At 41.5% G+C, this 14,044-nt stretch overlaps 2 protein-coding genes across 2 annotated transcripts; one reads left to right on the top strand and one right to left on the bottom strand.

Annotated features, from left to right (window-relative positions):
* The first annotated feature begins 2,906 nt into the window (after positions 1–2,906).
* On the top strand, positions 2,907–7,707 carry LOC121319375 (myosin regulatory light polypeptide 9). The gene is made up of 4 exons (XM_041256757.1): positions 2,907–3,009; positions 5,855–6,056; positions 6,189–6,350; positions 6,780–7,707. Exons 2-4 carry the CDS (start codon positions 5,873–5,875, stop codon positions 6,950–6,952), a joined length of 519 nt encoding a protein of 172 aa, XP_041112691.1. The 5' UTR covers positions 2,907–3,009; positions 5,855–5,872; the 3' UTR covers positions 6,953–7,707.
* An 87-nt stretch (positions 7,708–7,794) lies between these two features.
* On the bottom strand, positions 7,795–13,723 carry LOC121319374 (homeobox protein TGIF2-like). Its single transcript, XM_041256755.1, has 3 exons — positions 13,094–13,723; positions 11,103–11,356; positions 7,795–10,243 (listed from the first exon to the last, which is right to left on the bottom strand). Exons 1-3 carry the CDS (start codon positions 13,110–13,112, stop codon positions 9,335–9,337), a joined length of 1,182 nt encoding a protein of 393 aa, XP_041112689.1. The 5' UTR covers positions 13,113–13,723; the 3' UTR covers positions 7,795–9,334.
* Positions 13,724–14,044: the final 321 nt, after the last annotated feature.

Below are 14,044 nucleotides of genomic sequence, written 5' to 3' on the forward strand. Positions count from 1 at the left end.
CCCACTGTCAAGCATGGAGAAGGCAGTGTCATGGTCTGTTGTTACTTTGCTGGTGACAGAGTTGGTGATCTTTACCAAGTCCATTTTAAGCTCAACCAGCATGGCTATCATAGCATACTTCAGAGGCATGCCATTCCATAAGGATTATGGCTAGTTCGGCAGTCCTTCATTCTTCAGCAAGATAATGACCTGAAACACACCTCAAAGTAGTGCAAGAACTATCTGGCGAAGAAGGAAAGTGAAGGACAATTCAATCTAATGTCCTGGCCTGCCCAGTCTCCAGACCTCAATCCCATATAACTTGTATGGGATGAACTGGACAGAAGAGTCAAAGCAAAGCTACCCACAAGTGCCCTACATCTCTGGAAATTGCTGCAGAATTACTGGGAAGACATGTCGGATGATTTCCTGCTGAAACTTGTTAACTGAATGCCTCGTGTTTGTGAGGCTGTTATTAAGGCAAAGGGTGGCTATTTTGAGGAATCCAAGATTTAGAGACAATTTTCAATTTTCTTGAACATTGCTTTGATACTCCTTATGTTTTGTTTTGTATATTGTAACATGTGTTTTCATTTTCAAGTATTTACAGAAACGTATACAACGTAAAACATTGTCAGTTATGAAAAAAACCTAGTTTCCAGCAAGTGTACTCAAACTTTTGACTGGTACTGTGTGTGTGTATGTATATATATATATATACAGGATGCCAGATTGTGATACACAGAGACCCAAACAACGCTTACATCAAAAATAAAATCAGGAATAAATTCATCCTTCAGGGCAGACCTAACTTATTTTTAAATGATTGCTTCTTGAAAATAATTAATTTAGAATCTAACAAGAATCCATAAAAGGTAAAGAGCAAATACTGCAAAATAATGCAAATGAATTCCTTTGGCACATGGTTCAGATAAAGAGCAGTGAATCTCCAGTCTAATTACGTTTGCTGTAGTTTCCCTAACAACTTGGAGAATATTGCAAAAACACCGCAGTCTAGCCGCTCTGCTGCCGTGGGTACAGATGAACTGCACCTTTATTCAAACCAATGACATATATGTTGTAGATTTTGGTACAGATTCGCGCATGAGAATGTATGAACATCATAATATTTACGGTGCACAAATTCTCCACATTGTAATGGTCATTTTTAACCCTTCATACATATTCCATTCACTTTTTGTCAATGTTCAAAAATGTTTAATTATATTTAGCCTTTACCCCATAATGACACGCCTCGTCAATGGAGCTGTTTGAATAAAGTGAAGGGCTTTTACAAGATAGCTTAATAAAGTGGCTGCAACGTCCGTGTCATAAAGTGTGGAGAGTTATCTCTGAGAGCTTTCAATTTCCAAACCCAGCAAGGTGCACTGTGCTATTGCACACACTATCCTTTCACCGTGATTAGTTGTGTTTTAACAGGCTATCGCCATGCGTGGATATAATTTACCACATTTTCCATTGTGCTTAACCACAAATGTTTGTGCGTTCATCTTACCGTGACTGGGGTCATTTTCTTGGCTCATTCTACATACAACATGGCTAAAACAACGTACTGGAATGATTTAGAAAGCAGTGTTTTGACATACGTGATAATACAGGTACAGAATGTTTAATATCTTATCGTTTTGTATTATGAAATGCACTTTGCACATAGAACTTCCATTTAAATAAATGAATGTTACCTATGATTAATCCTGCCACTGTATTTGATTAAAGTGACAAATAAAAAAAAAGGCATTTGTTTTTGAAGCGCATACTGGGATTTGATTTCTACTCCCAATCCATTTGTATGAACACTTGGACCACATGGCTAGAATCTTTGTTTTTACAGCATTTATTGATCGGATTGTGTTCGTAATGATTGCAATTTTCTGAAAGTACACATACATTTAAAGTTTCTGACTGGAAGTGAATCCACAGAACTATCTGAGGAATGGCAACACAATACAATCTACAGTGCATAGTTTTTTTGAGCTTGTGAATATATTTGACATATTTGAGATGATCCTATTAAAAAGGCATCACCAAACAAACCTTGTTTATACAAGTTTTAAAACAAGAAATAAACAAGTATCCGAATTGTATTGCATCAGTTTTAAGACTCAATCAGTAATGAAGCTGAAATGTTCTATGGCTGAATTTGACTTGATTGTAATCTGTACAGCTATAAACCTTGAAGCAGTTGTTGGAATACTGTAGTTATGATTTTGAAACCTTAATACAACATTTTTTTTCCCATTCAGGAAGAAATAGAAAACGGTTGTTGATTTTTTTCTTTACTTATTTAGAGTCATTGTTCTGCCACTGTGTGAATGATAAAGACTATGAGAACTCTGCAGTCTCTCGGTAACCCTTCAACATGACATACTGTATCTGCAGGGTTTTGATATTAAAACAAATAAATAATATACAGAACACAAATGTAATAAATCTGGCCCCAAATTCTGTTACATGCTTCCCTATAATCTATGAAACTAACTTTAAAAAGTCTGTTAAATTAGGACACACAGATTTTGATTAATGGGTTTTCACAAAGGCATGTGTGTGATCCTCAGAAGTAAGGTGCTTTGGATGTGCTCTGTGCCTTATTAAGAAATCCCTAGGCCTGTAAACCGCTGGGTCTGCTTCATATCTCTGGTAGAATACAGCCCAGGAAAACAGGCCCCCCCCCCCCTTTTCCTGAAGCAGACTTTCACAAACACACACAGCCTTTTCTCTAAATAAGGCTTGTCTTATCGAAGTTCCTGAAACTTCAGCATAACTCCCAAATATCCCAAAATCCATTGTGGTGGTAGCCGGATCAAACTTTCACATTCTTTTGCCTTGTATGGGTAAATCCCTGGGGTGGGCGGGTCTTGTTTGGACAAGGCCCAGCCACCCATTGGTTGTGAATGAGAAAGCGGGCGTGGACAGCTAGCTTGAGCTGAAAAACAAACTTTTTAGCTGGCTGACTTGGAAGTAACTGCAGAGGAAAGACGACAGAGTTCCCTATCTCCACCCGAAGCAGAGGTGAGTCTGCCATGATGACATTCTTTCGTGTATTGTATTCTTTTAGTGAGTCTGAAGTACTGTGTTAGAACTGGAGAGCAGCTAATCCAGTGGTTATAGTAGAGTAGACTGGGAGCTATCAAGCCTATTGGTTAATGCTGAAGCTGCCAGGGCTGGGTTCGAACTGGGGATGAGAAGAGGCAGTGCAGACAACCTTGGTGTTTTACCATATTGTACAGACTGCCATGGTTTTCATCTGGTCAGAGCTGGTGGTTGTGAAGGTTTTCAGTTAGGCACTCTGATTAAATTGATATTTATTCTGTTGCAACAACAAAAAAATACACTTTAATTCCACCGGAAATTGACTGTTGTTATAAAGTACCAGTACATAATTGTCAGGCAAATGGAAAATCAGCAAAAGAGACCAAATCCCCCAACAGACCAATCCCAGTATTGCGCTTCTTGAAGCTGTGGAATAGGATGCAGACTGGCTTAATGTTTGGAGCTGAGCATTGGTAAGCAGTGGGCTGGGAAGCAGTGTAGCTTTAGGACTGGATCACTGTACTGGGGGGCAGTGTGGCATAGTTAACACATCCTCTGCCCCTCCTATCTGTTAAGGAAAGCAGTCTCCACTGTGGAAATGACAGCGGTTTGTATCTCTGCTTGATTGAATCACTTGTTTAAGATGAGGACAAAACTCAATTCCAGACTAGACAAGGAGAATGGATGGAAAGCTGAAATATAATCTTCTAAAAATGCATGTAGTTTACTTTTAATCGTATGTTGTTTACTTTTAAATATTTAAGAAGATTTTCATCAGATTAACCCATTGTGAAAATACAGTATCAGTATTTCTTGTACCAGAGGATCAGTATATATATAAAAAAATATAAAATATATATATATATATATATATTTGAAAAAAGGCAACCCTTTGTTATTTGTTTTTGTTCCTGAGTCACTGCTGCAGGTAACACTAACAGCAGGCCAAACCGTCAAAGTACACAACCATAGAATATAAGCTGGAACAAAATAATCAGTTTTGAGCGGGAAATGCAATTGAAAAATAGTGTGTATTCACTGTTAATTACTTTGAGATAGTGGGCTCTGTTCTCAAACAGGAACTCATGATTTAGAAACAGCAGTGTTTTTTAAAGCCTAGGGGTTTGAGTTGAGGGGCAGAGAGGCAGAGTGGCCTTGTGGTTTGAGCTGAGAGCTGAGAGGCAGAGTGGCCTCATTGTTTGAGCTGAGAGGCAGAGTGGCCTCATGGTTTGAGCTGGGGGCTGAGAGGCAGAGAGGCCTCATGGTTTGAGTTGAGCGGCTGAGAGGCAGAGTGGCCTTGTTGTTTGAGTTGAGGGGCTGAGAGCAGAGTGGCCTTGTGGTTTGAGCTAGTAATGTGAAAACAAAAGAAAATACTGACACACATTTAACTTTTAAAGCTGTGAACTTTGCTTCGCAATGGTTCTAGTTTTAAATATTACTTAAAAGAAGAATGATTTCGTATATAATATCTGTAAGCTTTTTACTTCTAAATTATCTGATCTCCCTGAAGATAACAGCCCTGTACATCTAATTACAAATCAGATTAGAATAAGGGACCAAGCAAGCAGTGACTGCCTAAATATTACACTATTTATTTCCATCACAAGCAATCTTAATTTGGCCAACGCCTAGCAAAATCACCACGTAAACTTCCTTGCATATCTGAAGCAGCTGCAGAGAGAGAGAGAGAGAGAGAGAGAGAGAGAGAGAGAGAGAGAGAGAGAGAGAGAGAGAGAGAGAGAGAGAGAGAGAGAGAGAGAGAGAGAGAGAGGCAAAACAAGGGTCATTGCTCTGGAATGGCAGTTAGAGTTCATGGTTCTGCTGGTACTGCTTTGGAATGGCAGTTAGAATTCATGGTTCTAATGGTACTGCTCTGGAATGGCAGTTAGAGTTCATGGTTCTGCTGGTACTGCTCTGGAATGGCAGTTAGAGTTCATGGTTCTGCTGGTACTGCTTTGGAATGGCAGCTAGAGTTCATGGTTCTACTGGTACTGCTTTGGAATGGCAGCTAGAGTTCATGGTTCTGCTGGTACTGCTCTGGAATGGCAGCTAGAGTTCACAGTTCTGCTGGTACTGCTCTGGAATGGCAATTAGAGTTCATGGTTCTAATGGTACTGCTCTGGAATGGCAGTTAGAGTTCATGGTTCTGCTGGTACTGCTCTGGAATGGCAGCTAGAGTTCATGGTTCTGCTGGTACTGCTCTGGAATGGCAGCTAGAGTTCATGGTTCTGCTGGTACTGCTCTGGAATGGCAGCTAGAGTTCATGGTTCTGCTGGTACTGCTCTGGAATGGCAGCTAGAGTTCATGGTTCTGCTGGTATTGTGTCTGTAGAGTAACTAGAATACTGCCCTGCAGGAAATGTCAATAGACCCTGTGTTGCTGGAGCTGGTGTTACTGTTCATTAATAGATTTCGTTTATAAAAAATTAACAATTCATGGTGACCTAGCACCGACGAAGGCTTTAGATTAGACTTGGTTTAAAAGCAAGTGTGTTCTTGTATTTTTTTACATTTCAGTTTTTTTTTTTCTGCTCCTTTCTTCCTTTTTACTATTTGATGGTTGCTTATGATGAGTTTATATTTATTTTCTTCTTATTGTCCACATTGTAAACAAAGTTGTTTTTTTTTTTTACAAAAAGACTGTGATGCCTCTTCACCCTCAACAGAAACTCAACTCAGAGTTAGAATGGCAGCTCACTCCCATTGCTGGAGAAATGTAACGGCTGCCCCCCTCCTGCTCAGTTCCTGCTCTGGGATTGCACTCCTGCTTTTCCACCCCTCCTCATTTTTTTGGAATGACTAATCCCTGCTCCTCATACCGCCAGGAACAACCTGCTGCCATCATGTCCAGCAAACGCGCCAAGGGAAAGACAACGAAGAAGCGCCCCCAGAGGGCGACGTCCAATGTGTTCGCCATGTTCGACCAGTCCCAGATCCAGGAGTTCAAGGAGGCGTTCAACATGATCGATCAGAACCGAGACGGCTTTGTCGACAAGGAGGACTTGCATGACATGCTGGCCTCTCTCGGTGAGCCATCACCGTTCCTGTGACACTATCACAGTTCATTTAGTGTTATGTCTTTTGTGTTATTGCTGTTGACTTGGCACTGCTTTCTTGTTTGGTAGGGGTCTTTGACTTGCTGTATTGTGGTGTTTGCAGGTAAGAACCCTACGGATGAGTACTTGGAGGGGATGATGAGTGAGGCCCCAGGCCCAATCAACTTCACCATGTTCCTGACGATGTTCGGAGAACGACTCAATGGCACCGACCCCGAAGACGTTATCCGCAACGCCTTTGCCTGCTTCGATGAAGAGGGCTCTGGTATGACACTGACTGCAGCTCTGCACGTCTCTACACTGTGTATCTGTCTATGGAATCCATGTCACATCCCTCTGTAACAATGTGTTCTTACAGGCTATATTTTTCTCTGTGGCACGTATCTACTGGCCCAATGTCTGGATTTAATAATTCAGTAACCTGCATTGTTTGAGATAGGCCATTGGAATAACATATTTTAGCATCAAGTAACTGACTGTCCTCCTGGGATGGGTAATTTAATAGTGTCAGTGTCTTTAACTAAAAAAATAAATAATAACAGGCATTAGTATACAGCTATGGCCAAAAGTGTGAATTAACTAATTTTTCTTCATGAAGTCGAATGAAACCTGAATAATGTTACCTTAACATATATTGTATCTATCTATAATCGGTCAGCAGTTTGCACACGTTTCCTGTTTTATTTGTGCTCAGGAGTTCTTCACGAGGACCACCTGCGGGAGCTCCTGACCACCATGGGCGACCGCTTCACCGACGACGAGGTGGATGAGATGTTCCGCGAAGCACCCATTGACAAGAAGGGCAACTTCAACTACGCAGAGTTCACCCGTATCCTCAAGCACGGCGCAAAGGACAAGGACGACTAGCGCTGCCTTGCTGTACCTTCTTCAGCCAATAGGGAACCCCCATGCCTCGCCTACCACCAACATAAAAACCCTGCCTCTGTCATGAAGCCTCTGATGCCCCCTGGGGACTACCATCCACCACCCTATAGCAGCCTTCTCCACACTTCTCTAGCTGAGGCTCAACCAAAAAGTGAGCTTCCCTTCACCACTTTATCAAGCCTATAGGAACACCATCCACTGCTCTCTTCATTGATTTGCCTCTTCAGACACAATAGGAATCTGTATGATTTTGAAGCAGTCAAGTTTCTGCAATGTGTGTAAGTCTTTAGTTCAGTGGTGTTGTCCAGCAGAAAATGCAGGTGGGTAGAGGGTCTGGAAAGTAATTTCCATTAGAATTGTCCCCGCTTTCCTCAGTTTAAACGTTTGAGCCTAAATCAGTGTTTTAAAATATTATGGTTTGTGATATAGATATTTAAGAAAGTAGAAAAGTTGATCCCCATATAAATTAATCATGACAAGAATGGAATACCCACAGAAAAGCCAGCTGGTTGTGGACTGAGTGATGACTTTAGTCTGTAGTATCCCACCAGTTTAAATTGAATGCAATTGGTGGTTTGTTACATTATTTACAGTACCATTGTTGAACCAAAGAAAGATCCAAAGCTGTATCTAAGAGAACGAAGTAGACCACAGTCTGCCTCTATTTTTCCTCTCTGAAATCCAGTTTACTCTTTTGTATTATTCAGTGGAAAACAAATAAATTTTCCTACCTAAAAGTATTTCTTTATTGCATTTTTATTATTAAAACTGTGTTCTTGAAGTACTGTTTATCAATAAATTCAATTCTGAGAAGGACAACCAGAAGAAACATACAAATTAAGAATTTAAATTTTATTTGTTACATGTATGAAAAAAATTCACATACTTAAGGCTACAAAAGTGGAATTTCATGAAGTCTATCTCCTCACTATATTGCACTATTCAACAGCTTGTTCAAAAAGGTGACCTCCAATTCAGAAAGGCACAACCACCAGTAAAGTATAAAAATGCAAAAGAATCAAACTGCAGTGTCCCTTTACATGTATTTTTTTGGTCACATGAAAACAGGATATTACAGCCCACTCTTTTAGATGCACAGGAGAGGTCAAGTTGAAATGGGCCCTGTAGCCTTTTCACGTAGGCATCAATCGTAGAAATGAACACACATTTAACAGCAGGTGCACAGTTTGTGTCTGGCTACTAAACATAGAACTTAAAATGAAAAAACAAAATTTAATACATGGTGCACATAAAACAACTCAACCCTTAAACTTAATTTTCAACTTCTCTGTTCCGACAGCAAGACAGATAATCACAAGATAAATGGACGTACAGAAGCATGATTAGAACTGCAGCCTCCTTACCCACCATGCAATATCCCACAACACTGTCTCAGTTTCATTATTATAAGGCTGGCTAAAGCAGCTCCAGTGAATGGCTGTTACACTCCATGCACACACAAACTATACAAGTCAATGCATTTAGCACATGGTGCAAGAAAGGGTAAACTTATGGAATAACCTGAAGCTTTTTGAATTTTTACTCTTAACTGTGGGTTTCAAATAATTATTTAGTGACACTGCAGCCTACTTTATACACACCTGAAAACACTCAAATCCATGCGTTTTCCTGCATACCCGATTCTGAGACCAGCTTTTGCTATGCGCATGATTGCAGGCAATATCTGCTACACTGATAGATTTAAAAGAAACTTTCATTGGATATCTGATAATTCAGAATGACTGCGTGTCCGACCTTCACAACACCAACATAAGAGGTGGTAACTATTTGGCGAAAGAACTAAAATAATACATTTTACACCTCCCCAGTTTGTCATTTTGCTTTGAGGCTGCAGAAATTTAACTTGGAATGACTCAAAACTACTGTTCATTGGTATTCCTATTTCCACAAAAAAAAAAACACACATATATGTTTAAACGATATCCATCCCCATAACGTAACTCGCAGAATACCTTTGGAATGAGAGTTTCAAGAAACTCGAAAGAATCCTGTCCCTAAAATTAGTTCTTTAAAAAGCCCTGATGTATTGTAAACTCACATAACACCTCTAAACAGTTCACAGTATCTGCTGCACCGATTAAAAAGAAAATGTGGAGGCCTGGTCTGCTTTTAACTCCAGAGTACAGTTTTTTTTTTTTTTTTTTTGGAAGACACCACATTTCCAACAGCATTTCAAACAATCTGTGATGCACATTAAGTACCAGCAATTGACTTTCTCCAGTTATCATTTCTACTGATGAGACATTCAGTGTTCCTTCCTTTTGTTTGTTTTTTAATATATAAAAAAGTAGTGTAAGCAGCAGACAGCAAGCTTGGCAACAGGTTTCTCGATGGTCCCGTGCCCTAGTTCACAGCTTCACGCACGGTGCGAGTGTGCTGGGAGCTCCATGCACATGCAACAGAACTTTGTGCCGGAACACTCTGGATGCTCTCCGAGTGAACAAACCTCTGTGTGTGAATAGTCCAGACACTCGGCTCATAGACCCCGCGAACAACCGTCTCCTGGGCATTCAGCCTCTTCTCATCAACCCTCACGCCATTCACCAAGTGGACATTCTGGGCGTGTTGCACACTAGCAGCGCTCTTCTCCACAGCTAGAGATCCACTTACTGGTTCAATTCCTTGGATAGCTGGCACGTTAATACTTTGGACTGTCTCCTTGTCATCACTGTCCATAATCTTACTCTGCTCACTCGTCACTGCCTTGCTCGCTTCACTCTTGGCACTGACCATCCCTGGCCCACTCTGCCGTTGGTTATCCAGCTCAGCCGCACGCTGCAGGGCTACCTCTACCAGTAACCGAAAGTCGCTGAAGTCCTGCAGACACACCTCCGGAGGCGTAGGGGGTGGCGTGTTAAACAGTCCTCCGGTCGGGCTCACAGAGTCTGCCCTGCCTAAGATGGCTGCTGAGTCGGAAGAGGAGCCCGTCTTGCTCAATACAGTTACCGTGCTCAGCTGGTTCGCCCTGCTCAAGATGGCGGGCGCAGTGGAGAAGTTTGCCGCGCTCAAGATGGCCGTCGCTGTGTTCCCTAGAATATTGAGGTCCAGGTAAGGGGCAGGCTGAATGACAGACGGGCGCAGTGCAGCTAGGAGGGCCGGGCTTGTTTCCGGAGAGCTGGGTCCACCTCCCATCCTGGGCTCTGTGATCTTGGCCCCCCGCCGCGAGATGGTGAACTGGTTTGGGTCCTTGCCGTCCCGTCTGAGCATGTCCGGAAGCAGACGGCGCCGCGCATTGATAAACCAATTACAGATCTGAAGGAAATCCAGAGAAACAGGAGCGTTAACATGAAGTGTGAGCAAGTCAGTATTGCAATACTGTGGCATGTCACTTACATCTTATTTCAACTCATTTTAGGAAGATACCTTGTATTAGTTTATGAACTACTGAAGCACTTTGCTATTTTTAACTGTGCTGTGCTTGCCTGTTCACAGTTGCTAGGGACCCTTAGATTAAATCAGCTGCATCTCAAGGGTACTCTCCAGTTAATAGATAAACGGAAAATGGAAATGCTACTTAATAGCCTGGCTCTGCACGAGCAGCACAGCGTCTGTCCACAGAGGGGTGCTCTTCACGTCATATATTTAGATGTATTAAGTGTGTTTGCAGTTGCAAGTGGGAGGGCATTAACTTTCAATCAGCAAAACACACAATTCAGCACCACTAAGGAGCCCTTGTCAAGCATGTAAAAACAGATTTCCAGAATTTAAATTATGCAATGCCTGGAACGTAGCATTGAACTTTCTACCAAGACGCTATCTACAAATGCAAGGACATGCTCCTTCCCAGCAACCAGCACCACCAACAACCTTGCAGGCAGATGTGAATCTGCACTGGAATGTCTGCATCAATGGTGCTATGTAACAAACTACTGGAGATGCAACTTGAGCTGTCCATTGACTCCCTCTAGTGGCCAAAAAATAATAATAAAAATCCTTTCATCGAGGGACTCGACAGAACAAGGACAGTCTCAGCTCAAAGCACCCAGGCTCTGAAACGATGCAGATTTCAACATGTAGTTCAATAGGCAAGTCCTGTTGCTGGTTATTAATAGTATGACATTTCGAGGCAGCCTTTAGCCTTAAGCGAGGTGCGATGTGGCTGGGTCCCTACCTGCAGCACAGAGAGGCCGGTCTGCCCGGACAAGCTCAGTTTCTCCTGCTCAGAGGGGTAGGCGTTGAAACGATGGTCGTACAGCCAGTCTCGTAGGACCTGCACCGCCTTCTTGGGCAGGTTTCCACGGCGACGCCTCTTGCCCGAGCCGCCCGACAGGTCCAAGGGGAAGCTGCTGCCCACCTCATCCTCGCACGGGTCACTGTCCGACATCACCGAGAACTCGGGCTCCCGGACGCGCTCCTCTTCCCGGGCTGGGAAGACGCAAGCGTTTCAGTGAGACATTAATATAAAGTGATTGCAGACTTCTCTGTATAGACTCGTCTGTTAAACCTGAACAAACATGCAAGGTACATTTCAGCTAGCTGTTGCACCGGTGCAGATCTCTGCTTAGTTAAAAAAAAAAAACGTGAATGTTAATCTAAAGTGGTACAGACTCTCCACTCAGACAGCAGTAAAAGGCTTCACTTCGTGTAATTTGATCTACAGACCCAGGCAGTAATGTAGGAATTCCTTCCTGTCGTCCTGACAAAGGGGACAATGGCGTTAACCGGGGCTTGGGGGAGGGAATTTTGCACGTCTCACACGAAAATCTCTTTTCACTGAAACCTGCAAACAGCCTGGGGGCAGGTATATATCCAAGCCGCTGGAAGGGATACAAACTGCTTACACAGCAGTTCATAACGACGTAAACCAGTATTCATTACCGGTAATGCACTTAATCTTAAAGCGGGGTTTAAATTTGAGCATTTGTATATGGCCCTTGGCAATTCATGTGAAACAAAACACTAGTGAGTATTGCAACAAACACACGTGTGTTAAACATTCGCATCAAACCCACTTTACAAACCCATTCATATACACATACAGTCAGTATTCCATCACCTCATCAGCATTCAGATAAGAGCGCATTTCATTCAATAAGAAAGACTAAACCAAATTAGTGTCCTCCAGCAGGTAGCAAACCATTATTTGTATTATTTTGCGGACTAACATATGTTCTTGGAACACGTTAATAAATAAACAAAATTATTACACACACACCAAAATTAATAAACTTAGAAAAATAAAAAAAGTAACAAAGTTATTCTCTACCGAAAAAAAAAAAAAAAAAAGTTACCGGTTAAGCCATATCCTGTGCTTATCTTTGCTCATAAAGCCGACATGCCAAAACAATACTGGCTTTGTTTTAAAAATGAAACAGGAACTTGCGCGGGTTTCCCCCAGCTGTCAAACACGGGCACAGAAACACTGGCGCTGGAATCAACACGACGATACTCTTACAATGCAGCAGTGTAATAAACTCTAAATCCCCACAACGAGAAGACTGTCATTATTTAATACAGTGGTATAAAATAATCTTTCAAAAGAAACCGCCGGATTGTAATTATTCGATGTACATGTATAATACTTAGTATTGCTTTCAATTAAAGTTACCACAGCTATCACTTAACTTACTTGTACTTTATTTTATGGACTTTTATTAACAAACAAGCAAGGCATGTACCCATTACAATTCCTTAAAACGTATCATCTTTTTTGAGAAATATATTTAGATTAAAATATAAGACGAGCTGTGCGAACAAGAACATTTAATTTGCTGTCCAAAACTTTGATATAATCAAGTATGTAATAGGGCGCAGTTACAAGACCTGAATTCTGCAAAAACAAACAGTTGATCAATTTTTCAAAGAATGTGCGCTGCTAGTTTGGTACTACAACGACCCCCTAAACACACACACACACACGCCCTGGCTCAACCGAGTCGCACTACACTCCCTTCACCAGATGGACACCATGCTTAGTACTTCCCAGGATAACTGTCCCTCCAAATTCAAACACAAACACTCGCTGCATTTACACAAAACCGCATTCCTGCTTAAAACGCAGCCATGCGCTCTACGTCTTGTTCAGGCATATAACACTGGCTAACAATTGCTCGCAACGCTCACGACAGAAAAAAAATCATTAACGACTTCAGTTAAACTTACCCCTTTTCAAAGGTTTCATGCTTGCTTCTTGGTGGGTCGGTTAGCAGGCAGACGGGGTCCTTTTTAAGTTCTTGAGAAAACCCGTGCCCACCCCCTTCCACAAAAAACATTAACTCTTGCACACTGGTATTTCCCGTGCTCCGAGGTTTTCCTCTTGACTCTGCTTGAATGATGATTTTCTCTTCGGAAACGGGTCCTTGTTTTCCACTTCTATAAAATAACAATGTAAAAATTAAAAGGCAGCCTTCTCGTTTTTCAGATTTGTTTGATGTTCTCGCTTTATCCCGTCCTCCCTACCTGCAGCTACAACGACTCGATCCTCAATTTGCCAATCTGACAGCCCGAGCTGGGAAAAAGCCCTCCCCGTAGCCATAAGATCCAATCAGCGGCCACGGAGTGCAGGAACACGACGAGATGTCACAGGATGAGTGACAGTCAGAGCACCTCATTCAAAATTCAGACATGCCTGATAGTAACCCCAACACGATAAACACTAACCCGGAGCAACGTTATATTGTTACTCTGGGCATTTAATTAAGTGGTCTAGATAGCGCGCTGTGTGTTTCTCGTTCAATCCACCATCAATCCATTATTTAGTCTGATGGCAACAATTTGTTTCATGATACATCCATGATATATTGATGAGATTATACATTTTAGAATAATAACTTATTTAAATTTGTACATTAAAAAAAAAAAAAAAAAGATATTTAAAGAGATGTTACGTTATAACCCATTTTGTGAACGTGTCATCGTGTTTAATGTTTCCTGTAAAACATGATTTAGTCTATGTAATTAACGCTGGTAAAGTAAAATATGCAGGTATATTTTATTCTGTATTTCCAGAATATTCTGTATCATTTTCTTAATAACAGAATGTACAAATAACTCAGCAAAATTCACTGTCGTGTCATTTCATTGTTTACCGTGATTCATGATTCAATTGATACC

Source organism: Polyodon spathula, chromosome 8 (assembly GCF_017654505.1).
Source record: "Polyodon spathula isolate WHYD16114869_AA chromosome 8, ASM1765450v1, whole genome shotgun sequence".
Taxonomy (NCBI): domain Eukaryota; kingdom Metazoa; phylum Chordata; class Actinopteri; order Acipenseriformes; family Polyodontidae; genus Polyodon; species Polyodon spathula.

Coding starts and splice junctions, on each gene's coding strand:
- LOC121319375 (XM_041256757.1), top strand. CDS start 5,873: ATGTCCAGCAAACGCGCCAAGGGAAAGACAACGAAGAAGCGCCCCCAG. Junction 6,057..6,188: donor TGACATGCTGGCCTCTCTCG/GTGAGCCATCAC, acceptor TGGTGTTTGCAG/GTAAGAACCCTACGGATGAG. Junction 6,351..6,779: donor CTTCGATGAAGAGGGCTCTG/GTATGACACTGA, acceptor ATTTGTGCTCAG/GAGTTCTTCACGAGGACCAC.
- LOC121319374 (XM_041256755.1), bottom strand. Junction 10,244..11,102: donor CCGGCCTCTCTGTGCTGCAG/GTAGGGACCCAG, acceptor GATTTCCTTCAG/ATCTGTAATTGGTTTATCAA.